The 27190-nt window shown below is 40.6% G+C and overlaps 3 protein-coding genes across 14 annotated transcripts; 2 read left to right on the top strand and 1 right to left on the bottom strand.

Moving 5' to 3' along the window:
• Nucleotides 1-30: 30 nt before the first annotated feature.
• On the bottom strand, nt 31-27055 carry Sap47 (Synapse-associated protein 47kD). Of its 12 annotated transcripts, none has more exons than NM_169686.3 (10): nt 26243-27036; nt 25815-26178; nt 17159-17206; nt 10305-10553; nt 7900-7997; nt 7472-7572; nt 7134-7408; nt 6950-7068; nt 5848-6165; nt 31-2835 (listed from the first exon to the last, which is right to left on the bottom strand). In NM_169686.3, exons 2-10 carry the CDS (start codon nt 26027-26029, stop codon nt 2603-2605), a joined length of 1656 nt encoding a protein of 551 aa, NP_732090.1. In that variant the 5' UTR covers nt 26030-26178; nt 26243-27036; the 3' UTR covers nt 31-2602. The 12 variants fall into 11 exon arrangements, with proteins under 12 accessions (NP_732090.1, NP_732091.1, NP_732089.1 ...); NM_169687.3 differs by having other exon boundaries at nt 25815-26324; nt 26571-27036; NM_169685.3 differs by having other exon boundaries at nt 26571-27036.
• On the top strand, nt 11212-11954 carry CG46383 (uncharacterized protein). Its single transcript, NM_001370030.1, has 3 exons — nt 11212-11403; nt 11466-11649; nt 11703-11954. The coding sequence occupies exons 1-2, from the start codon at nt 11248-11250 to the stop codon at nt 11505-11507; spliced, it is 198 nt and encodes a 65-aa protein (NP_001356919.1). The 5' UTR covers nt 11212-11247; the 3' UTR covers nt 11508-11649; nt 11703-11954.
• Nucleotides 11212-11954, top strand: CG31088 (uncharacterized protein). The gene is made up of 3 exons (NM_001369997.1): nt 11212-11403; nt 11466-11649; nt 11703-11954. The coding sequence occupies exons 2-3, from the start codon at nt 11632-11634 to the stop codon at nt 11895-11897; spliced, it is 213 nt and encodes a 70-aa protein (NP_001356895.1). The 5' UTR covers nt 11212-11403; nt 11466-11631; the 3' UTR covers nt 11898-11954.
• Nucleotides 27056-27190: the final 135 nt, after the last annotated feature.

Raw genomic sequence — 27190 nt, 5'->3', positions numbered from 1 at the left:
GTTTCGTTAGTTTTAATAGTTATACACTTTCCCTTTATTACTTTAGTTGATTTTAATCTCGTTAAATTGTTCTCATATATATTTATTATGTATATACTCGTACGTGTTCATGCTGTCGTCTTCGGTCTGTCATCGAACTTTACACAAAATGTTTAATTTATTTTCCGTTTGCTGTGCTTAGTTTTCAGGGTGCTATCGTCAGAGAAACACCACGTTCTGCCGTTGGTTTTAAATTGAGTGGAAAATGTTCTATGGCATTTCAGGGAGTGCCTCTGTTTCTAGCTGACAATTTTTGCATCCGGAGGATGCTACGAGGAATCCTCTGGTGTCTAAATATTTATCAATCATTAAACAACTAAATTATACTTTTCGGTTTTCCGTCTCGGGGGTGATATACTTTAATTAGTACATTTACATATATTTTACTTAATTTTGCAATGTATATTAATGGAATGCTGCTCAACAAACTTTGCTCATAAACATTAATTTAATTTTTGCTTTCTTTACGGCTTCATAATAATAATCTCTTTGCAGACAATAAAAAATGTGTGTGAGAGTCAATGCTGGAGGTTTGATATATCTTTTAGGATTCGGTGAGGATTGGATCTAGGGGTTGGGTTGTTCTGCCTTGTAAAATACATATGTTGTCAACATTATTACATTATTTATCGTTAATTTTTAATTTTTAATATTTATTGTTATTTATTAGTTCGGTTTATGCACTAATTTGCTTGTCATTGTGTCGCCAACATGTTTAAAAACGCACAAAGTAAATATAAATTTTAAAATTTCTTTAGTTTGTCATATTCCATGCCGTTTCGTGTAAATACATTTCATTTCTTTAAAAGTAAATGTACAATATACAGTTTAATGTTATAACTTTTACTTTTTCCGTAACATCCGCCTGCCTGTTTTCCATATATTTCGTGACTGCTAACAAATAATTACACATTCATAGCATTCTCATTCTCATATAACGTTTGTCTGCAGAAAATAATTTTATTTTGGTTTTATTAACAATTAGTTAGACATTTAGAGCAAAAACATTGATAATATAGAATTTGTTTTGTTTTTAGTTTATGCATAAAAATTTGTCTAGTGAAATATATAAATATATATGTGTATATATTTGTTTCAAATGTTTTGAACTGCTTATTGTTTATAATTGCATTTACTTTTCATTTGTTATTTGTAATTTATTAATTGCGTTTTAAGTTTCTTGATCTTTCAAGTCCAATCAGTGTATTATTGTTTTGGCAATTTGTTTGTTTTTAGTTTTGTTCAAGGAAGTTCGTGTATTGGTAGTGGAACAGCAAGGTGATAGTTGTTTAGAAAAAATCGAAAAAGAAGTTTGTTTCGAACTGAAAACGTTCGGAAAAGAAAAACTTGTTGGCGCGCCTTAAATTGAGCTAAACAATTGGTATTTATATGCATTGTTATTTATTTATTCTTGAACGTGTTTTTTAAGCATCAATCAATGATAATTTATTCTGTAATATTGTTGTTGGGCTATTAACTATTGAGGGATAAATAATACGTTTGAATGTTACTTCTTTGCTCTCAACTAATAAGTTACTATCATTTTTATTTCGCTTGTTTTGAATTCAAAATTTCTAAAAGAAGAGCATTTCAAGGATTTTTAAACTAAACTTTCAACTTTTTTTTTTTTGGGTGTCTCGTATCTTTACATATTTTATATCTATACTTTTATTATAATAATTTTTACACATTAAATTCAAATGCATTAATTTATCTGTATATATATATGTGTGTATATATATTTATATATAATTTATTTATAAATATAAATAACAAAATTTCCCTTTGAAGCATGTTTGTTTACTCAATTGTTAGTCACTATATTGAAATATGATCTGCATATATAGCATTAGCCAGTTTCTCGTCTGGCCCGCTCTCATAGTTGTGTGTCTGTCTATATGTTATAAGTACTTATTGATAATTACTGACTGCCAGATTTCTGATGCTTCGTGTGCTGAACAATTGGCAAGTAATACCGACGACTCCCTCTACCGCTGCCACTCGGTGTGTCAACCAAATAAAAGAGAATATAGTAGTTACATACATTTGAATACCGGATTGGTTAGGGCTTGGTTTGGATTCCTTTTAGTTTTCAGTTAAAACGTTAAGGTTAAATAAAATTGTTTTCTTTTTTGCTTTAGTGTCTTATATCATGTCTGAACGTAACTGAATAGAACGCTTTGCTCAGAGGCCAATAATTGAGTGGGTGTTGGGTCGGGGGCTATAGTATCTCAACCAACTTTTCCAATAGGCCAACCCAAGGCAAGCCCCCAGGGAAATGTCTGGGATTGTGGACCACCGGCACTAGAAGAGCGCTGGGACTGCCTCGTCTCATGGATAGCCCAACATCGTGCGCTTTAGGCACTTCAAAGTTCTGTGGTTTCGAATAGTTTTGTATTTTGTTTGGATTTGGATTCGGGTTTGATTTTGGGTTTTGGGTTAACAATATTAGGTTAATCAATTAAGGAGGAAACAAGGTTGGAAAGGAATGGAAAGAAAGATAAAGTAAAGATAGTTATAAACTTAGAGCCAACTTAGAAGAAACTACGATATAAGCTCTTAATTACTTTAAATCATCGGTATCCTCAATTAAATCGGCGTACTCCTCCCAATCGTTGTTAGTCGAGCGTGTGCGCAAGTTTGATATTGTCGGTTCGTCCTCATCTGCCTCGGTGTCGTCCTCGCCGGCCTTCCTGCCCTTTCTGCGTCCTCCGCCACCATCGCCGCCGGTGCCGCCTTCGTCAACCACCTCGTAGTCCTTGAGTTCAGCTTCCAGATCCTTTTCCCATTGTTCCTCTGGCAAAAGACGGAGCAACAAGCGGAATATCGATTAGTATTTGCGTGGCTTAGCAGCACGTCAGTAACGGATATCTGCTTATGTACGGATATATAATAGGTTTAGCATACATGGTTTACACATATCGTATATTGGTATATTGGTATATTGGCATATTGGCATATTGGCAAATGGGTATATGGGTATATAGGTTTAGTATCAAAAGTGTGTAAGGCAAGCAATTGAATTGTGGTTAGGTGACCATCCCAAGCAAGTACATGGTTGTTCTCAGTTTAATCATCGCTTACGTTTACCTGCGGCTAGTCTCTGGGGATATAGCTAAGACATAGATTTTCACACACTGTTATGCGTTTGGGTATTCGCACCGTAACTGAATAATAGCCGTCTACAAATAGTTGGAAATTTTGTTTATTTTTCACTTGGTCAATTAACAAAGTGGGGCCAATTTATGGATTAATTGATAGGATAGGCTGGCCGTGTACACCAATGTCGATCTAGCACTAATTAACGGATAGCGTGCACCCAAAGGATACCCAGTCCATGACTTGCTTGTAGTTCCCGAACTGCAATTTGTGTTAGGTTTTTTGGTTGGTTTATTGTTGCTTCACACTCCATCCATTAACAAAAATGTTTACAACAAAAATCATATTCAGTGTGTATTTACAGCATTTACGCATAAAAAGCAAGCAAACTGAACATATTATATTAATTATTATTATTTACACGCCTAATAACTGACGAAGCTTGCCAAATATAAGGTATTTTATAAGCTGGCAAACCAAATGCTGCAAATCAATTCAAACAAAAATGCCATGAAGAGATAGAGAGAAATAGGGGAAAGAAACTGAGTCATATGCGGCTTCTTGGGGTTTTATAGTTTTGGCCAGAGAATTGAATAGTTTTGAATTAGTTTCCATCGATTTTGTGTGGTGAGTTGGTCCCAGAGAAAGCGATCCCCGATTCGTATTATCATTGTGCAGTATAAGAAAGCAAATTGGATTCGTAAGAAGCGCCCAATTTGTATAAAAAGGTTTCTTTTTTTTTTGCCACCCATCCCCTGAGTTATCAACGCACGCACTTCAATGTAAACTATAATGGAAACACGCTAAACTAAAAACAAAGCTTTGTCGACTAAGACTACTAATTAATTTACGCACACATACTAAAAACATACACAACGAGTACATAGACACAGACAGGAGCGTAGTGGGAAATGATTGAAATTGCAACTACTTTGAATTGTTGGATATTATCTACATACAATATTGCTGAACAGAAACATTATGCAATTGAAAACCAACATGTAACCGAAAATTGTCACAACTAAAACGTGTTGCAATTTGTATATATTTCACTTTAATGTTTTTTGCTTTAATTCAGCCAACAATTTCTAACTTACCACACAAAATTTTGTTTCGGTTTTTGTCTTTTTAGTAACATTTTTTTGCTTTTCTGTCTTCGGTTTATATAAATAATGGCGTTACTGGGTTCAACTCAAATTTTCATTGTTGTCAAGTGAATATCTTTATAAGTATTTATATAATTTTGTTGTTGTAGTACTTTTTTTTTTGTTTCGCTTAACAATTTCTTTTCTTTCTTGTGGGCAATTTTGTAGTATTTTTTTTTTATAATTTTGTTCTTGTTTATTTTGTTAGTTGGTTTTTTTTGCATTTTGAAATTTAGATTTAGCATTTTGTTTTGTCTTTTGGTTTTAATCCATTCAATCTTCTGCAAGATGATTCGTAAATAAATCAAGAAATACATGAAGAAAAATAAATGTTTTGTTAAAATGTTTTCCCATACAAATTCATCATCAGATATTCAAGGTAAGATACTTTTGGAAAATTTTGTGTATTGCTAGAAAGGAGGTTCTTTTCGTGTCGCGGCTAGTTTAGAATACAGTTTTTTTTTTTTTTTTTTTGTTTAAAACATGTGGAGAAATGTGTCAAAGGAAGAGGCAAAATTATAATTGGATCGAAGGAAGGAAGACAACGAAAATTACATCTAGCTAAATTTTTGTAAATGAAATTGAATTGCAAATTGAATAAAAAGGAGCACGAAATTGCAAAGAGAGAGCGAAAGTTGTATCAATAGGATATAGTTGTATATAAGAATTTCTTGATCAGTTTGGTCATACTCAACTTGTTCGAAATTTGGTTTGTGGCTTTAACTCTTTCTTAAACTGTTATTGGATAATTGAAATCAAATTATATGTCATATGATACATATATATATATATATTTGATATTATTTTGCAGTTCGCTAAATGGCAAATGAGAGTTTTTGTCGAGTTCGATTTTATTCAGGATATATATTTATATGTGTTTATATAATTTATAATACTCTTGTTATCCATTAGTTGCATTACTTCTATATTTATTTATTGTGTGATTTCGTTATTGGTTTAATATTACTTTCAATTGATAGATTCGCTTTAGTAATTAAATGCCAGAGCTTGAGTTGTTGTCATATAATAAGTAAAAACGATTTTCATACAAAATGTAATTTATATAAAAGAAAGAAACAGAGCAGAGGAGAAGAAAGAGAATTGTTCGGTTTTACACTTGATTTGTACACACATTTTGGTTTGTTTTAGATTGTTTGTTCTGTTTGTTTGGCACAAAGAAATTATATATTTTCATATGTGGCTTTGGTTGCAAAATAGATAATGGGATGTTAGGAAAACCAAATTCGCGACTCAGACAAGAGACATTATTGTGCTCAGATGGCAATGGAGTGTGCCTGGATAGATCTCTAAAGTCTAGATGAAATTAGAGCTGAAGCTTGCTGCCTAAGCAATATAACTAGATACTCTAAATGTTTTCTCATGTTGTATGTATTGACATGTGTATGAATGAATGTTTCGTGTGTCTCAGAACACCAATGACATTCGTTTGATCAATTTAATGTATGTACAAAAAATGTTAGTCCTTAAATTAAACAACAAGAAATAACAATGAAACAATAGTAACAAACTGATTGGGGAAATAAAATAAAACATAAACTCTTACCATCAGTCGCAGCTAATGCCTGCTGGGTCATGCTGTCGATGCCCAATTTGCGCATGCCGTCTTGGATCTCAGCCAAGTCCGATTCGCTCGAGGCCTGGAAGTCATCCGAAACGAATTCCGATTCGGAGATCTTCTGGCCCAGCTCTTTGCCGGCTTGAGCCTTTGCCTTTGCCTTTGACTTGGCTGCCTGGACATCGCACTCCTGCGCCTCCGGCTCAATCACGGCCTTCGGCTGCTCGGCAATGGCTTTCACACTCGAATCGCCCTTGGCTGGTTCGGCAGTCTTGGATTTCTTTTCTTTAGTGGCCACTTCGTTGGCTGATCGTTCAGCCCATGGTTGAGTTTTTGAATTGATTTTGATAGACAAGTTCGTTTTCACAGTGTAATTTCGTGGTGGAATTCATAAAAATAATAATAGAACGAAAAATAAAATGATTAACAAACTGAAAAGAGGAAACACAGTAAGTAAATCGATTTGAGGTGAGACGCTGGGCGGCTGACGACTGGCGAAGTTCGTGGAACGATTATCAATTGAGCTTCGAGACGCGATTGAGATGAACGTTAGGGGGGAGTGAGGAAGAACCGAAAACCAGGATTCGAGTCCTCGACGATACAAGCCAGTGCGGGTGGAGGGACGGATACAAATCAAGGGGTTTTAATTCAACAAAAGACTTGAGCATACTCTTAGGCGGTGTAGTACAGACGCTAGCCAAGTTAGTTAGATCGAGGCTCGAGAGATAGTAGGCATGTTTTAAGAGTAAGGTAGAAAGAGCGAGAGAACGGAAAACGTTGGATAGCTAGCGTGTGTGAAAAGGACTAAGGAAATCATAAGTTAAACAGGCGCGTGTGGCTAAAGTGAACCAAAAATGAAAGACTTAGACTTAGAGAAAGATAGACAGAGTTCATAGGCAGGTCGTTTATAGATACAGATACACGTTATAGTTATAGATAGATAGATAGATAGATAGGTAGAGAGCGCGCGAGTAACGAGTGTGAGTGTTTGGTGAGCGAGGCAGTCTGTTTGTCCTGCATCTCTTTGCGTTATATGTATATATTTTCCAGAGTTGTCTACGACGATCAGCAGAAGCTATAACCAACTTACCATCTTCGCCGCTTGAGGCCTGACCCACGCCATCGGCGCCCAGAGTGCCCAACTCGGCGGCCTGGATGATCAGTGAGACGCGGTAGAAGTAATTCCGCCAGAAATTCTCTTCAGTGATGCTACGGAAAACAAGGCTCATATTGGATCATGTGCTTGTTACTGGCAACACTAGCATTGTACTTACATCTTGGGCACCAGCTCGAATCGCATCGTCTCGAGCGCCTTGTCTTCGGCCATAATGGCTATGGCCGTAGGATAGGCGGTGTCGTAGCTAAACTCAAAGTCCACGCCGGCGGGCGGGGCGCGCACGAAGTTGCGGCGATCCTGCGACAGGCCAAGGATTTCCTCCTTGATCTTGGCCTCGTTGGCGTGTCCGATCCAGGGGGCTGCTCCATTGCCCACGCCTCCCTGGCCCTTGATGAAAGCTTCCTGTTCCTTGTTGAACGAGTCGAGAATGGTCTGGGAATCGGCAGGAATAAATAGAGGTTGGCCCCATTGTAGCAGTGTCATCGTTGTACTCACATTATCCTTGACAGTTTCCTTGATTTTGCTGCCAGCCTTGCTGATGGCCGATGACAAGAAGGATCCAAAGTGTTTGGCCTGCTGTGTTACTTTTGTGGTAACTGTCGGATACATTCAAATCAGTATGCGATAAGTTTCACTCCACTGACGACAATCAGCCCAAATGGGACTTGCTACCAACAGAACTAAACTAAACTAAACTAGACTACAAAGCAAGCGTTTCACTAGGGGATTGAGAGTGAGTGCGACGGGAGCGGGAGTTCTGGGTTATTTCAAACTACTTGTAACTGGGGGTTAGTAACCTGTCACCGCTTTCTATCTCAATCTTTTTGAATTGGCAATTCGAGTTGACATTGATTCGACATTTAGCACAATGTGTTTGAAGTTGTCTCTTGTAATTTGGTTACCAATCAAAGTGTGACACGTACTTTTGACTTCATCGCCCTTACCCTGTCCGATTTGACCCTCGTCGCCGGTGGGCGTGCCACCGCCCGATGCAGGATGCGAGTCGGCGCCCTCCGTGGCGCTGCAGTTGCGGAATTCGTTGTAAAGCGGAATAAAAAAAAGAAAGGGAGCAGAAAGATAGAGTGTGAATAGTTTTGCAATTTCCATATCGTTTGTGTATTCATATAGTTATTGGGGAAAAGCTCCAAGAACAAATCATGCAGCAGGCAGCAAGCCAAATGAACTTAACACATAAGTAGGTACAGGATTATAGTAAAATTGTAACCAAAAAAGGAAATAATTAATATACCATTCAATTAACCATGCATCAACAGCCATTAAGCGTGCCACGTTTTGATTACAAAAATCCACTAGACTTTCGTTTGGGGTTCTGTCTCTCTTATCAAAAGATCTTGTTCTCATTATGCGAATATTCATTTTAATTTCCTCATGTTCAATGTACTTTGAGTAAGGATCTTACGTTGTCAGGTTAATTTACATTTAAATAATCTTTTGAACTCGCTTATTTTAAAGCGCTGATGTATATTTACACGTATGTTTTTGTATACAGCCATTTATTTATATTGTTTTTTTTCAGTTTGATTTGTGAATGCAAAATGAAATGAAGGAATCTCATATGAATGTCAGGATGAATGATGCCAAAACGAATACTACTACAGGGGCACAACTAAAAGTGAGTACAAAAAAAAGTGAATTCCAAATGGGGGTAGCACACTCAAAAGTCATGCGAGGACTGATTAGCATCATTAGCATCACGGATTCATACTTTTCCATTTCTGAAATTTTAAGCCGGTCCCCGAGAAAGATAGACACTTAGCGAGCTGGGAGATGGTAACTTTTAGCTGCTACACCAACAAAAAACAAGGCCATGAAAAACAAAAATGGTACACAGAAGGAGGCTACACAGCAAAACAGAGAGATGTTTTTTTTTTTTTTTGATTCGAGACAATAAAATGAAAACACAATGATTATGATCGAAATAAGGACAATGATACACATCTACCAACAACAATAAGGGTTGAGCTTTTTGGAGGTTTTACTGTACGTAGACGAAGGACTTGGTTCCAAATAGTTATTTTTATGGTTTTCATTCGGTTTCCTTGACTTGGTTCGATGGGCCGCTCAAAAATGATGGAATCTGATACTTTGGGGAATTGTTAATGTCGAGAAAATGAAGATTTAACGTTTTTGATTTCGGCACGTTTCGTAAATTAATAGAAGCGAAATGTTTTTAAATAATAGAAAATATCAAATGGGACTGCTAAATTCATGTTGTATGGTTTATGTGTTTGGTGTTGAAGAAGAAATCTATTCAGTGGTTTGATCAAATGGTTTGATCAAATGGAAATTGTACTTGATCATGAGCTGAATGAAATGAGTTATGGTAATTTCAGTTTTTGATTTTTATGTTATTGTTTTTTTTTTTTTTTTTCAAAATTGTGTCCATTTTCAAGGCTAGAAATATGATCAACTTACCGTTTACAGATATTTATCTGAAGTTACACTAAATGATACTTTATATTCTTCCTACTATATAATAAGATAACTTTATGTATTGTTTAGTTCATAGGTAACTGCTCAACATATCCAATGTCAGGTAATAATAATATTCTCCAACTCTCGTAAAGGGACAAAATTTTGTGATTGTTGTAAGCCAATTTCAGGTGGGTTTTTTGTTTAAATATTTACTTTTATATACAAAAACGTTTGAACGATTTAAAAATGTTGTATTGTTTTACAGATGGGAAGATAGATAGGTTAAGAGATATAGAAATTTATAGAGAGACAGATCATATTTGATTTGTACAAAAAGTTATTAATATGTGAAAAAGTGAAACTTGAACCAGCACAAGAAAATTCGTGTATAGCAAATGAATAAGTATATAAATATATTGGTTAAGTGGGAATGCGGAACAATATCTCAACTAAATAAATGAAGGAAAACGAGTTTCCTTTGATGTGGAGTAGGTAAATCGTAAATAGTTATAATATATTTCAAGAGAAACTCGTGTGTATTCGGGTTAGTATTAAAGTAAATCGTGTGGAAAGGCTTCAACTTTCAGTTAGGCAAACTAATTGTAAATAAAACCAACGAAAACTTAACTGACTCTGCTCATATTCCTTCCAGTTGAGGAAGGAAAACGTTTCGCCAGAGACTTCAAACAAAAGGTACCCAAAAAAGTTGAACAAAAGAGTGAAGAACTTAGTGTGGCTTAAACGGAGGTTAACCAAAGACGCAACAGGGAACTGAAGTACAAAGACGCTTCTCATCTTCTTTCATAATTTTTTTTTTTTTTGTTTTGGCATTGGTTTGTATTGAACGGCTGCTTCGTATATAATTCCGTCATTGTCAAGCTGGCACCCATACCTAATATACCTCGACTTGTCGTCATCCTCGCCACCACTCACGGCTCCACTGGCGGCGGCCCCGCCCTCTCCGGCGACAGCTCCCTCGGCGCCCTCGGCTCCATCGGCTCCTGCGCCCTTGCGGAGTCCCGGGATCGATGGTATCGATGGCATCGCTGGCATGGCCGGCATCGATGGCATCGACGGCATGGCTGGCATCGACGGTATCGAGGCGTTTCCCAGCCAACCCTTGGCACTGCCCAGCCATCCGCTGTAAGAAATGGCAAACAGAAAGGAGCATTAGTCGTGTGTCCTTAGTCCTTGGCGATTGAGTGACTGACTGACAAAATGACAATCAATCTTTGCCCTAATTTGGCAATATTCAATGCTCGCATGTGGGTGGCGTTGGATAAGGGCCTGATAAAAATCTATAATGTACCATGTCAAACAATAAGCAGGCGCCTCCAATCGCCGAGCTCGTGCTCACCACACATATAGAATAAGAGCTCGCACATACAGGGTGACAAACTAATTGATTTCTTTTCGATATTTTATTTATGTATGCCTGGAGCAAAATTTTTGTCAATATCTTCAGATTTGAGTAGAAAATATTGGCATTTAATTTCCTTATGAATCGTGATCAGATTTTAAAGAGAGCTTTTAGTGAAATGACTGTATAAAGCACCCTTTGCAAATTCTGTCTTGTTTGATAGTCCTGCGCGATTTCGTTGAACTATTTTTACGCCGTCATAAATAAAATCCAGCTAACAAGCCCATACAATACGGGACATCCATCGTACACATAGGCGTGTGGGAGGCATTGTTTGTTTTATTGGAAGGAAAGCTGGAGAAAAGTTGGAGACGGCTTTGCCGTACACTTCGCCCCTGGTCGACACTGTGTCAATCACTAAAATAACACAAAGATCATCGAAAAACTGAAAGTGGAAATAAAGTGAGCTGAAGCGATGTATGACAGCTGTCCCGTGTGTCTGGGCAGGCTTCGTCGGCAGGTGAAGACGCCATGCAAGCACACATTCTGCAAGAACTGTCTATGCAATGTCTACAAACTCAGCCCCGCCAAAACCTGCCCCCTGTGCCGGGCCCCATTGGAGTACTACATCGTAAGTCGTTAAGGAATATACTTGCAATTATCTGAATTAAATCTTCCATTTCCTTGGAGCAGAGCAAGAGGAACAGCACAATCAAACTGGTCTTCTTTTCATAGAGTCCATCGTTAAATTTAAATTGTAATGAATTTTGCTTTCTTTGTTACTTGTTTAAATTATTTCATTTTGTTTAATTTTATATAAATTTAAATCGAAAGTCAACAGCTTAGCTTATGCAATGCAATGCCATTAACTCGCACGGTAAGTTTAACGATAACAACTTGCTAAACTTAAATTGTCAACATCTATTTTAGTGCCCCAAAATCAGTGAAATTACGATCAAATCGCTTGACTGGGAGCTTCAGGGTCTTATTCAGCCAAGTACAACAATCGATTGGAGACTAGTCCTCGTCCTCTTCCATTTTTCCGCTTTCCACACTCAAATATTCCATACACATATTGCAATATTGAATGCTCTGCCTGCGGCACTACAAGGAGCAGGGACATGACGCGGAATAAGCAGAGGGATACGACGTCCCCTTTGAGCCTAGGATATATATGATGATGGTGGTTCAGATATTGCACTCGCACACTTGCACATAAAAAGCGAGCTGTGCTATATATAGGAGAAATAAAATAAAACTCACAATGACAAGCAAAGGATTTCAATCGGTATGCGGTTCGAGTAACGCGGCTGCACTTATATATCTGTAGATTCATGTGCATTATGCTTCATTATGACGGGGCAAGGCCAGCGGAATAGTGGACAGGCATTGCGCATACGCCGCGTTGTATGGGTGCTCATCGATGCGAAATCAGAGCAGTAGTGAAAAATCGCTGCCGTAAATCAAATAAAACTGCAGCCAGGAACCATTACATTTTTTTTTTATCCCCAACTGCACTTAATTGAGGCGGCAAATTAAATTTGTACCCAACTGGGTCAGGAGATTAAAGAAGCATATGTCGAGCCGCATCCAGCATACGCCATGTTGGCCCGCCCAATTAGGAAACCAACTCGATGGGCATATCGGCAAAGTTATAGCGCATCAGTATATGGAACGACAATGACTATCGCCATGGAGCTTATCATTAGCAATGGGCCATACCTTAAGTGAGGCACTCCCTCCGTTTTTCGCTCTACTTTCTCCCAGGGCTTCCCTTTTGTGATTTATGTCTTCGTCATTGGTTAAAACGATGCTGAGGGGTTGAGGCTGGCATCTACGCAGTTTTACTGACCTGACAGCGGCGGCAACAGTTTCCGGTCTTATTTATGGCTCCAAGGATTCCCAGATGGGCATTGCATAACTCAGCACGAGCAAACCGATAAGTGGTTGGACATTCACTTGAGAGATGGTTTCTTAAAGTAGTCCACCGACATTTTCCTTCTCTCTGCCAAGTGTGAATCATAAATTTCGATCTACTTTAATTATGTGATACGCACTCATATCGACTTTCTGCTGCTGCTTTTAAGCATTCTTTTTAGCTAACTTTTTTTGTCCTGCCGCCAGAATTTTCCCGTGAAAAGTTTTAATTATAAAAGTTCGGGCCAATGCTGCGGCAAACACATAGAAGAAGAAATACGACATGCCGCAATGCCAGAAATCAGTAGAAACAATGGAGTGAAGTGAGGCTGACCTCAATTCTTCAGACATCTTCATCATAAATCCGGAGGGTAAACAAGGCCAGCAAAAACTAATTAATTGGCTTTTCAGGCGCCGGCAATCGATTTTCGAGCATTATCTTATAAGACCAATCCTTCTGCTATTTCAAATAAATAGTCCATATGAAATTAAATTTCATTTAAAATTGCTGATCTTTACACACAAAATATGTTAAAAATAAAATGTATTCTATGTTGGTGGAAAATAGTTTTTCTCACTACTAATTTTTTGCAGAATTTTCCAACTAGAATGTTGCAGAAAATACTTTTCACTCTTCAATTTTTTTATTGCAACAATGTCGCGTGGAGTCGTGGTGTCATTCCCTTCGAAAAAGTGAATGACAAAACAACGGCCAACGCACATGGCACTTATGTAAATTGCAGCCTGTCTGGGAAAAGCAAATTGGGTGGCTTTGGGTGGTGAAAACCATTCGCTGCGATTGCAACTGCAAATGGAGAAGTGCAAATGTGGCGAAAAGAGCAGGAAGGGATGGAGTGTGGTGGGTGGGGATTTGGGCGTTTTAGTAGTGCTTGCCACCCAGCTTGACACTTTCATCCTCCCCTCTGAAAACCCCTTGTTGATCCCCAATCCTCTGATGCGAAAATTGCATTGTCAGCACAGAACGGCGTCAACTGTTGCAGTTGCTCCATATTCTTGTGCACACTTTTCACTGCTTTTCTAGCGAATTGGCCATTTTAATTGTTGTAGTCGTTAATTGGAGTACTATGAAGTGTTGCATATCCTCACCCTCCACTTTCACTGGAATTTTCTAATTGGATTGAGATTTTGTTGGCGCCGAGCGGAGATTTATCCAGTTTCAAAGGGTCTAAATCGGAACCAGACACGAAACGGCTTAGCTGATGGGCCTATAACTAAAGACCATGGCAACACAATCCGTTGTCATGTTTGAGCCCTCCATCATGTCGTCGCTCCCTTCCATCCGCTTTTCTGCTGCTACACAATGGCCTGTATTTAAAGATAATGCTTATAGGAAATTTATTACATTCGCCGTGGATAATGCGAGGGAAAGTAAAACTAAATGCGTGTATAAAGCAAAAAGAAATGATACCCGGCTAAAGGCACCTGCTGAGCTTCCATTTTCCCCAACTCCAACTCCTCCATCTGCCGCCAAAGAATATCCGCCATCATCATTTTCATCTGAAACCCCCACACAGGGTAGGCTTATACTAAGGGGGGAGGTACAACAGTCTTAAAGAGAATATGTCTTAGCTTTTTGATTTCAGCCAGTGTTTTGGACGGGAAAATGTAAGTCACATTACATAGTGACTACGAAATTTTGGTAAATCAACCATAACTTTGTAGCTAGAATGCGGCGTCTCCGATACTTTTAAAGCTGCCCTCGCCATTTAGCAAATGCCAAACTCTGTCAGAGGCGCAACAGCCAGCAAAGTAGCGCCGAGAAAAATCCACATTTGACAAATTACCAACGAGCAGGTAAACAGAAGGCGGCTAAGCCCGTCCATGAAAAGGGAGGCGGGAAAACACAGGAAAACCGCCACAAGCGGGAAATTGGGAGTGGCTGGGATGCAGGTTTGCCAGGGGGCAGGACATCTACATAATCATGGTCATGTGTGGCTATTAATAAAAGATGAACGCAACATTAAACGCCTGCATAAACGTGAGTCATCCATCCATCGGCACGATTGCCTGCCTTTCTTACGATTTCGCCATTTGACATTTGACTTTTCATGCCCGGCAGACTTCTATTTTCATATCGCGTTTAAAATTACTTTTCCTTTCGTTGATAAAAATTAAAAACGTTTCCTGGGTTTCTTTATTTACTTTTTGGGTTTTTTATTTGATTTTATTTTCAATTAAAGTGAGCTGCGCAAACATAAATATCTGGTGGAAAGTGGCCTATCAAATATTCATGTAGAGCACTGTAAGGGGGAAAGTAAGTCGAGGCAAAATGCCGGGAATAAATTATTCAAAGCGAGAATTGATGAACAAACTGGCTAACAGAGATTGAAACTCTTTGCGGGGGAATTGGCCCAATCAACGCAATCGGCCAGAATGGGCGATTGGTAATTCATTTACAAATCCGTTTTCCCACAATGGTGGCAAAAATAAACCAACTTTGAGCTGATTATAAAAAGGATCCTTCTTTTCTGGATATAGACTCAAGCCTTTTTTGTTTAACTTATGCCTTGTTTAATTACGACAATTACAAATACGTCCCACAGGATTCTCGGTTCAAAACCAAATAGCATAAACAACAACACCAACTACCGTTTCGAAATAATTATACTAGAATAATTCGGCGCCTTGCTCACAATCCCCCCGGTCTAAACCACTTAATATGATTGCTTAATGGCTGTAGCAACTATCGGGGATCCAACATTAAAGGAAACGACCCACCCACCTAAGCCATGTACATTTAAAGGAACGACTGCGATAAGCTCAGAAATACGAAAAAGAAGCATAATCATCAAAGTAAGTTGGACGCAAAATATCAAAAGCTATTTGAGTAGAAGTCCCATAAAAATATTGCGAGTAAGGACGATTTAAAAAGGTGAGAGGTTGAACACTTTATCAATTTAAGTAGAGTAAGAAATTAATTTTATACCGCTCTCTGGGATAACCAACATATTGCGGTTGAGCAAGGTTAATTAGACTAAAAGTTGCCGACAAAGTCTAAAAATAGAAAAGCCGAGAGAGAAAAATAACATTCTGCATGCAAATGACAGGTGGACAGAAAGGGTGAATACCCAGCTCTTCAGAGTCCATTTTGTTTCACTTGTCGCTTTTTCAGGATACTGAAGGCAATTGTGGCTTTTCTTTTTTCGTTTTGATGTCCGCAAGAATGGATATATACAATTATATATACAATTTTCGGAAGTAAATTGAACAAATAAACCAAATTTAGGAATTTTACCCTTCGCGATGCTAAATATGCGTAAAGACCAAATACTTAAAGTAAATTTTGAAATTATTTTATGCCAAATACGATATATAAACCAAATGAATATATTATAAACATATATCAATAAAATAATGAATACATTTATTTTGTTTGCCAGACAACTATGTTATGAGGGGATTTCTTTTCGTCTTCCCTTGAATAGCATAGGTTTTGGGGTGCTCAACAATAGTGTTTTTAATACTCACACACTAAAGCACCAATAAAAGAGGTGTGGTTGATTTTGATTGAATATGTTATATATAGAAGTCGGTTCAACAATTTACCTTCTTCACAAGCAGGATATCCTTTCGGCTCGTGATTAACTGTTTCGTGCAATCATTTTGGGTTATACACAAACTTATTTATAGCTTCGAATGGCACAGTCCCCGAAATGATAAACATCCCAGGGCAAAGGTTTGGGACAATTGTTGCCAAGGGCTTTGGCTCCTGAATCGCGATGGTTCTCTGCCGCTCAATCAAAAAACTGAATGGCGAGTGAGTGTGTATGATGGCCAAAAGCCCAGGGGGCGGCCCAAAGGCCCGTGGCGGAAATAAACCGGTAGGAAAAAGGTGCAAAGTGTTGGGAATTTTATGCGCATTAATTATACGCAGCGAGCACGCCCCGAAAATGCAAATGAATTATTTAGCTTGATATTTAAGCTGATTGAGATGAATTAACTTGAAATGAATATCAAAGGCAGGGGCACCAAACAAAGGACACTTAATGCTCAACACGTGGGCGAGCGCTTACATTTGCGACTCGAATTTCCCACGGCGATTGGCAGAGTTTCGCCAACCTGCAAGGACTCCCGGAGTCCTTTCGAAAGTGTCACTACACATGTGAAAGTGGCATCTACTTCAACTTTTGCAGCCAACGGACAGGCAATTTGTGTGAGCTTTTGACTCCCCTCGGCGATTATGGTTGCAGCCCTTTTTGTTACTTTTAGACCCCTACCTGTGCACCTATTTGATGGCCCAAACGGGCGTGGTCGCGACTCAGTTTGAGAAAAAGTTTCTGTGCTAATGATTTTACGATTGCGAACAAAAGTTTTCCTCTTACTGCGTTGGGAAAAAGGTAAATAGTTTATTGTTGGTGCCCAAGAAGTGGGATAATGGCTTTCAATTAGGTATAATTACAAAAGTATAAACTTATAATAATATAAAAATACAAACGAAATAAACTTACGTGGCTTCGGATACTAATGAATCAACCAGGGAGGCGGATTTGGGAAGTCTAAAAGAAATTATAAGAGTGTAAATCAAAATAAATAAAAAATCTGATCAAACGAAATCAAGAAGGGTTCACAATTAGGTAAATTAATCCAGGGGATTTTGAATTAAATGAAAACAAACTACACAAATAAGTCAGGTTTTGACATGGAAATGGTATTTTCTGTTACTCGCCGAGTCCGTTTGGTTAGCACTGATAAATTTATTAAATTCCTTTCTCCGTTTCCAGCTACATTTTCGTCCGGGTTTGTTCGGCGTTTGGATAATTACCTGCAAAAAGAGTGAAAAGTTTCCAAAGTTAATAAAGATGTATATCACTAGCGATTTTGAATGTATTAGGCAATTTAATTAGATCATTCCGTGTTGGGGCTGGGCAACCGTTCGTCGGGCACAAAGGCCTGCGAAACGCCCAACCAAACTAAAATGCTTCCTGACCTGACCCTCTAATTAAGCCAAAGGATATGATTACAAATGCGAAACAGGACCGGGCGCAACATGAAAGCGAAATAAAAGACCAAAGTTCACTCTCAAGCGGACCCAGTGGCCCATTCGTACATATAGATTCGCAAGTCTCCAGCTGAGCGGAGGAAAACAATTTCTTAACATAAATCAACTCAACGGGGGAATTGTGGGTAGCTGCTTTCCAGATATTTATGTAGCAATTTGCTGACAAGGACAGCAGCGCAGTATTGATAAACAATACCAATCGAATTGTATCGAATGGCAGGTGGGGCAAAAAAAAAAAAAATGCAAATCCTACTCTAACCTTGACCCAATGAAAATGGCATACGGTTTGCGGCTCGTGTCCTGTGATACAGGCCCTGAATAGCAAAACAACTGCACTCGTATTCGTCGGGCTTACAACTTACAAAGGGCAACCAAGATAAAAGTCTAAGCTGGCACACTTCGCGTATACGTAATGTAACAAAATGCATGCAAGCAAGGCCATCCAATGGTGGCGGGTAGTGGGTGGTGTTTTGCTGCTGCTGTCGGTGGAGCGACAATGTTGGGGAGTGGCCCATGCGTAATTTATGCCGACCGATTCAGTGGCAACTGAAAATTTTATTCAATTAAGCGAAGCTTTGCGTTTCATCTAGCAACCCTCTATTTCGCTGGCCACCAACATGTTTATGGCAAAGTGTCAGCCGCAACAACAGCAGCAGCAGCAGCAGCAAGGATCGTCAACTTCCTGGCACCAGCCGTTCGCCTTCGCGAGTTTCCTTACTGCGTCCTTTTACATAACATGGCATTCATTATAAGGCTAATTAAGTATACGCCATGTTGTGAGTTTGCTGCACTGTTTGCATTTGCCTGCCCTACTCATGGCAACACCAATACTTGGGAACATACGGCAAGAGTGTTAGTTTTGACGAGGTTACGCCTGAAACTAATGAGATAATAATGGGTTATTGCGCTCGATAGATAAAGCAGAACAACATTCATGTCCTTCAAGTGGAATATGATTAAAGCCCACTCAAGCATACGTATAATAAATGGTCGGAAAAGGACGAAAACAAGTGTACACACAGAATAGTCTGTTATAGAAACGAAATCAATAAGCATATGGACCAATATGGATACGTTCTTAAAATAAACCCCGCTAAGTAGGCAACAGTTTTTATTGCCGACTTCAGTGCTCTCGAATTGGCAACGAATGTTGCTATGCTGCTCATAAGCCGCGTAATCCCTACTGCCGCACCCTGCGATGAAGCATCCAAGGACTGCGCCACGATGCAGCAACGTGTTGACCTTTAGCACACTTTCCGTAGCAATCCTTCTCACTGTCACTTCGTGTGCCCCCCAGTCGTATTATCTTAATTGTTATGCAGGCGAAAGTGTGTTCGTTTCGCAGTGTGTGACTTGGCATATTTCATTACTCAATTACAAAGCAAACTGTTTGAAGAGCCAGAGTCAAATGGAAGGACTAAGCCGTTTGCGATTTTCAATTAACGGCCAACTTGCACAACACACACACACGACGTGCTGAGTCACAGACGAATGAATGAGTGAATGAATGATTCGGTGAAAGCATGAATTGCAGCACTCACCACCACCACTACACCCACAACATCGAGCCGATTTAATGAAAGATGCAATATGGCACGATGGGTTGACCCTGATCTAATGCAAAAGGGTCGCTGGCGGAGGTCGTCATTTAATTAAGAAATGCTTTGACTCCGGTATGCGACCACTGCTGTCAAGTCGGTAAGTGGAAATACCTTCTCTTTAACGTATTTCCCTGGCAATCGGTACAACCAAATCGATATTTCTCAGATAGAAAAAGGCTGCGAGTTGAAACCGTAAAAAGTTTCATCAAAAAGTACGTGGAGGCAAGGCTTTAATTTCGCTTGGAAAACTTTGACAGCCATTTCTAGATAAAGTCAGAAACCTTTTAAGACGGCCGTTGGGCACGAAAATTTGGTAAGTAAAAGGTTTTGCCTGTCACGTACAGCCATGGAATGTGTGAATTTTCACTTAAAGGATTGCGTTATCGGGAGCTTAAAAGCTGCGAGAAGCCAAAACATAACATTGGATAATGTCATTAGTAGTAAAGTTGAGTAATTTTGTTTATAGAAAAGCCGTGAGGGAAACTTTCAAGGATACTGTTTCCCGGGAAACTCGATTACAATCGTCCAAATCACAAGCCATGCTCATTAAAAGTTATATTATTTCCCCAAAAAAGGTCTCCGAAATTGGATTAAAATCGAGGAGCCTAACCCTAAAAGAGTTGAAATGTAAGTTTTGAACCGCCGCTGCTGGTTTACCATTTAAATTGCAAATTGCAAATTGTGCGACGTCGAATAGCGTGGTAGCCAAAAAACCATGGCCACGAGCCATTTTCGTAGACGTTTAGAAGCCTGTTGTTGACAGAATTAATTGCGCACGTTAACGTTGCTTCGCGGGTGGCGGCATCCGAAACCGAAAATTGAATTCTAGGCGACGTGGCTGCCAAAGGAGTCCGACCATCCTGCCGCTGCAGCTTCCGTGGCTGAAATTGAATTACGCGTGTTTTTCATACACATTTTTTGCGCCACTTTCAGCCACGGAATTGCGTTAGGCCAATGGGAAACAAAAGCCACCCAAAGGCTGTTTCGCCAATAAAAGACCTGAATTGATGCCCAGAGACAATGAGTTGTCCTGTTGGCTCGACCGACAAGGCAGATGGTTACTCCAAAACTCAGCATTACGTATACGCCCCGTCACCGTGATTAGGCAGGAGCCCGAAAAAGCCGAGCCATAAATTTCAACTGCAGAGCCAGGCGGAAATTTATGAAGCACAGCACAAAACAAAATGGCCGCTGTGAAAGCTTGGGGCTATGTGTTTTACACTCGACCAAATCATCACACAAACCCCCCACCCCCCCATCAGGATGGGGGCCAAGACCAGACATACATATGAGCAATTGGGTCTGGCTATTAGCACTGGCAACTGAGCTGCCATTAACGCAATGCAAATACATCCCTCGCAGCCTCGAAATTTCCCAGCTTTTGGGTGGCTTATCAAACGGCGATGTTTTCTACTTTTGCTCTGATGTATTATTTTATTTTTTTTTTCTGGTATTTTATAGAGCGTGCCAGTTTTATGTAAATTTTAAATATTACTCAAGAGGCGGTTTATTTGCTGGAACCATTGGCTTTATGACTGTGACTGACAGGACCCCCAACAGGGATTACGGACGAGGGGGAATGATGTGTGATATCTACAGCCATTTGCATAGTTGGATAAACACTGGGAATGTGCACTGAATGGGCTACAAAATGGCACAGATGAGCAAGGTTTAAACAGATAATCCAGAGAACATGGATTTATTCTAAAATATTAATATTCTTAAAAGCCCAACTAATATTTATTATTGCAAGATTTTTAATCATATATCCTACTTCTTTTGTAACATTGCATCAAGATATCTTTCCAAACAGGATACAACATATAGTTTGCAAACAAGCAATTTAGAGTACTCAGCCAGATGAAAGCAAGTTTTTAAGTTTAGACGTGCCAGTCGCACACTCGCGACCATAAATATAGGGATACCAGCCTCTCTGACATCCAGCAAAGTTTTTGGCAGAGCATTTCTCATGCAGCGAGGACAGTGTGAAATAGAAACAAAGCACGTAGTCTGGCTGCCGTTTTTACGATACGCCGTAATTTGCTACTTTGACGCAAGTCCTGTGAGACCTCTGCCTGCTGGCTTTTATGTGTGTGCGTGCTGCGGCCCACACAAACCCACACACGAACACACAGAGTCCCTCGCTTCCTGTTCCCCGGATGTGGCTCCTGGCTCCTCCCCCGTCTGTTGCATCGTTTGTTGCCATTACCCGGTTGGCCTGTCACTTCCGCGCTCCGTTAATATTTATGTTTTGCCAGCGCTTGTCTTGGCTCTTAACGCGACTTTATCATCGTCTGCGTCTGGAGCAGGCCCAGCAACTTGGCAACATGGCAACATTATCGTGAAGGGCTCAAACGGCACACAAACTTTTAGCAGTGACTGGCCTTCCGGCTGCCTTGCCTCGACTCGCTTTAGTTGACTTCCGGTCGTGCACTTTCCCATCCTGCGGACATTCCATTTATCTTTATTGGAGCAAAAGTCCAACTGCTAACATATGTTTCCCACCCGGTTTCCTATATTTCCATATGTTCCTGCCGTGTCCTGATTTCATTGCGCTTTAAATCGGACCACGCCGAGCATCTGCGTCGTTTGCACCTTGGCCAACTTAGGGGGTCACTTTACGAGGAGCATTAAATTTTATTTTATTTTTTCGGTATTTCGGTTTCGGTGCTCCTGCGTGCAGGACCATAAAAATCCGTTTGGCAAGACCTTTGGCCCACATTGCTTTTTGGCATAATTGACCGCCAATTGGTGTGGCAGAAGTGGCACGGACAGCGCCAACGTGTCGGGGTCAAAAGGTGGATCTATAAAAATCGGTGTTAAGCTGATTGGACACTTTGATGGCCTCTGATTAGCAGTGGAGCCGTACTGGGCAGCCAATTATGTACATGAAAACTTAGCAACTAGGCAGAAATACCAAGCCATTAAATAGAATTTTCATAAATAAAATAGGTGGCACAAAAAATGGAATTTAGATTCCGAGTAACATGTGTTTAAATCAAAAATCACTAAAAATAGAAAAGGGTTACCGAATGAATTATAAATCTTTCTGGGAATTAAAAAACAAACAAAATGTGAAAAAACTACCGTGCGACACGCATTCTAAATCGGCCCTTTTCTTTGAGTGGGCGTGGGAAACTCCCTGGCCAGCAATTAGGCAGTGAAAAACTCGTGTGACAAACACTTAATTTGCATAAAAATTACTATTTATATGGGCCGAATGATTTAGCACGAAACAAATGCCCAGGGCGATAAATATTAATTCGTGGTGCAAACAATAAGCACACAATGCCGCAACAGTAAAGATTCGAGCGTCGTATAAATTGAATTAAATGCGACAGCTGAAAAAATACACAGAACAAATAGTTTCAGGACAGGACCCACCACCCACGGCGCAGGCGGCAATTAAGGTCCTGCCGAAACGAACTGAAATTGCAGCGAGTGGAGAAGGAGGAGGAGTAGCTGCTGACCACAGGGATTGTTTGGCTGCTTTTGGTGCCAGGCCAGGGCGTTAATTTGGCTGGCAAATGTCAAATGGCGAGCGCTCGGACACAGGGCGTCGTTAGCACCCACGCCATGTCCTGGCAAATGGCGATATGTCCGGCGGTCTCTTGCCTTGACATGAAATTTTAATACCGCCTTTAAATTTAAGTAGCCTGTGGGGTTTTTTTTTGCATTCGGCTTGGCAGCATTTCAATTGGATTCCCGCCGACCGTCTCGTTTCTCTTATTTATATTTTTATATCCTTGGGAAATGTGTGTATTCAGTTCGGTTCAGTTCGGTTCAGGAGGCCAAATGTCGCTCGATAAATTTCTGTGGGTTTTCCATTTCGCCAGTCTCGCATTTATTTATTTATTTTGAGGCCATTGCTTTGATTTTATTATGTTTGCCGTCTCCAGGTGAGCGGAAAAAAAGGAAAATCTCGGCCGGACTTTGATTTCCACTGCTCGTTGGACCCTGGCTCAAATGTAATATTTATATTATATATTTTGAATAGAACTCGTAATACCTATTTGCATATAGAGGGCATATTTCAATCAGGCCAAGACCATGCGACATGTGCAAATATTTAATTCTTAACTTTTGTTTGTGTGCCTAATGATGACCCGAATGACCCAACTGGCTAGCAATCAAGAGTTAGCTGTTATTGTTGGTGAGTAAATTGTGTCAAGCGGCGTTAGGAATGCATTGCGTACTTTTACTTTGTCCAGCTTGTTTGCCAAGCAATTTGGGCGCAAGATGAAATAGTTAGTTACTCGTACTCATACGCCTCCCTTCGTATTTGTTTTCATTTTATTTTGGCATAATTTTAGCAACAAAGGCAAGGGCACACGCATACAGACACATTCGCAGAGAGCAAGTGCAAATAGTGTAAATGTCCTTGAAAGCGCCAACAACTTTGGCCCTGGCGAAGGCAGAGAAAAAATCAGAAAAGGAGCGAGGAAACGCATGTACAGGTGGGGATTTGAGGGGCTTAACTAATGGGTGGAGATGCATTCGCTTATTTCTCCGGCATAGCCTACTTTTTTGGGCAGCCCTTAATCGAATATTGACCGATTTTTGGGCTAAATCACCAAACCCCATTGCCTTCGTGAGCAACTCAATATGCATGACAGCGAAAATTGAATAAATTAATTCATTGAAAATTATAGAGATTTGACGCTGATTGGCGAGCGAGGAAATGAAAAGGACAGTGGCAGGGGCACAGGCACAGGCGTAAAGACAGGCAACAAGCCAGCACACACGTTTTCTGAATGCACAATTATTAAATAGGCTGACAAAAGGACAACAAGGGGGCGGGTCGGGTCGTGGAGTAGCAAATCCTCTAGAGCGGGCGCCATCGTCGTTTCTACTCGTTGTGGCCTCATCACATGTGCACATTTCGCAGAGAGAAGCATAGAGCGTCCTTTCGCACGGCTCTCTCGTATCGATCCGCAAAACGAGCAAAAGTCAACTGGAAACTGGAAAGCAACCACCAAAAGGAACACATCCTGCCTCCGAGCCAGCCCCCTTCCGAATGCTCCACCTCTACCCATCGGCATTGGTGACAGTATTTCGCACACAGCAAGATGGTCAAAAAACCAGAGTGTACGAGTGGTGAAAGCGGACGAGGGCGCCGCCAGCTCGAATGACTCAACATTTTGTGGTTATGCAGGAGCCACGTGCAAATTATTTTCATTGGAACGTACAGAAAACAAAAAGAGTAAAATAAAGACGAGATACAAAGAACAACACGAAGGTGGTCCAACTCGTCAATGTCAATTGATAGTGAAAGGACTTGCGGGGCAGAAGGAGAACGGCGGCCCGTTGAAAAGGCGTGACACATCACGGACTTGGGTTTCAAAGACAACAACGACGACGACGACCACGACGACACCAGCTGTTGGCAGCTGGTTGGAAAAACGTGCCCCGGATTGACATCCTGGCATCCAGCGCACACTCGCACAATTAAATATTAATGAGCTGAATTAAGTGAAAAACAACGTTAGTTGACTTTGGCTGATCTTCCGGATTAGCCAGCAACTTGTGGCATTAACGGGCCATCACAGCGGTCTTAACTTGTCCAAAATATCAGCCGAATAATTGGAATTTACTTTCATTTATTTCGAGGAAATGAAGGCTGAAACGGCAGTAACACTCTTGTGGGATAAAGCAAACTCAACATAACTAGGGTGTGGAATGCCTGCTAGAGATTGATGAAGTACCCAGAAGAAGCGCGAAGGACGAGGTCAAATGATACGGCGAGGTCGAAAAGAAATAGGGCAGTCCTATCCACTCAGTTTGAGGGAAGTAAAAGAAAAGAAACCAGTCGGAAGTTAGTAAGCATGGAGTTGCTCTTTTCCGTTTGCTGACAGTTCAAGGAATTTCCTTTGGTCAACAAAATTAGGGCAAATAAATTCGCTTGGAGAATTACACTACTGACAGTCTACCATACTAAGTAATACATATATGCCAAGCTGAGAGACTCTTTTGAAGACTGATTTATGCTATATTCTATAACGATTCAAATATTTCAACAATTAAAAAGAAATACAGTCTTCACAATGCGATTTGCCATTTCAAGAATAATCAAACGAAATCCATTTAAACCACAAATTGGCCTGGCATTTTCAAATCGAAATTGCTAGCCAGAAATGTTCAGGAAAGTCAGTCGACTAGCTTCGCAAGGAAGCGGAGCCATATAGGATATATATGGGAGTGAAATTATCGGGCATTTGGATTCCAGTTTAAGCAATTATGTTCAGTCACGTGAGAGCGTGCGGAATGCAACGTAAAATGCAGGATAAGCGGAGTGTGTCAAAACAATGATGAATGTACCGTAAAGGAGCGATTGCTGGAGGGTAGGAACTCCACGGAGCGAAATGTTAAAAGGTACAAATAGCAAGGTCACATTGGCACGCCATGTCAGGTCGACTGAAGTCTGGATTTCGGAGTCACAGTCACGGAAGACTAGAAAGATGGGCCGAAGGATTACCCAGCGCGCATTGTTCGATTCACACTTACCTTTTGCCAGCTTCCTCGCCCTCGAGTCCTTCGCCACCGGCTGCGGCAGCTGCCTCCGGGTCCACGGCGGAGGAGGCCGTGGCCTCCACGGATGTGGATGCTGCTGGAGCGGCTGCGGGCGCATCTCCTGTGGGCGCGGGCACATCCTCGTCGCCAGCGCCTCCTTTAACGGCGCCCACCAGCGAGGTGAATTGATTTGTTAGGCCCGAAAACATGTTGGCTCCTGCTGTTTCTCTCAAGGATTGGTGGTGTGTCCTGACCAGGAAGACGTGCGCACGTTCAACGCTCTCTAGGCTCTCTTGTTCTCGCGGTTCTCACGGTTTTCCACTGCTCTCCCGCTCCTGGCTCTCCAACTTTTACTACACTGGGCAGAGGCAGATAGAATGTCCTGTAATGGGTTTTCCTTTCTTTCAGTGTTTCGTTCGCACCACAGAAGTTTCACTTTCAACGCTCGGCGTTATGTAAATTCTCGCATTTAACTTGAAATTTGAATTTTTCACGCTGCAATTGCTTTGTCCAGATGGCCGAGATGGAAGGTAAAAGAATGGTTTTTATTGCTACTTGGCGAGGCGGTGGGGAAAATCAATAAAACGGACTGGGAATTGCGTGGCTATTGGGCACAATTACACGATAAATACTCTGCGATTCGATCGATTTTCCACATGGACACACGCCACGCTCGAGTTTCTTTTCTTTTTGGGTTTATAGCTATTCGCTATTTGCACAACTAAAGTAATTTGAGTCGCAGCCAATTACCACTTGAGCTTTTCTCTGCCAACTGGATTTTGCTTTTCTTATTTTTTTTCTCTTTGGTTTTCCGTTCGCTGCCAGGAGACTTTTGGATTTTCGGCTGCCCACTTCGAAGGTCCTCTGAAAACTGACGGAGCAGCGGAATGTCGATGTCTCAAATACCGAGCTGGAGTGTCGTCTTCGCTCTCTTGGACTCGGGGATTGGGGATTCTCAGATTCGGATTCTCGTATGCGTACGTTCGCTTTCTCCCTGGAAAAGTGGAGTCCACCCCCTCCTCCGCGTTGCTGGGGCGATGGTATTGCGATTTTCGTGGGTGGGATATTTGTGCGCTGGAATGCGCATGTGTGCTTTGGCGTCGTTTTGCTGCTGCTGGCGCAATTAGACAAACAATTGACACGTCTATGGAAACAACAACTGCGCACCAGTAATGATTATTTTCGGTTTGTTCTCGGCCAGTGCTGCCCATCGAACAGCTGACTGCTGTCGGTCGATAGCTCTACCGATATGTTCGCGCATCTCTGGCTTCTGCAACAGCTGATTTTAAAATTTCCAAGTTCCTATTGCGAAAGTTTGGAAGCCCATTGCAGCATTAGTTTATTTACATCAGCATAATTTTAGCTATAGC

This window comes from Drosophila melanogaster, chromosome 3R (assembly GCF_000001215.4).
Source record: "Drosophila melanogaster chromosome 3R".
Classification (NCBI taxonomy): domain Eukaryota; kingdom Metazoa; phylum Arthropoda; class Insecta; order Diptera; family Drosophilidae; genus Drosophila; species Drosophila melanogaster.
Note: the sequence above shows the minus strand (reverse complement) of the source record. Positions and strands in the feature narration are given on the sequence as shown.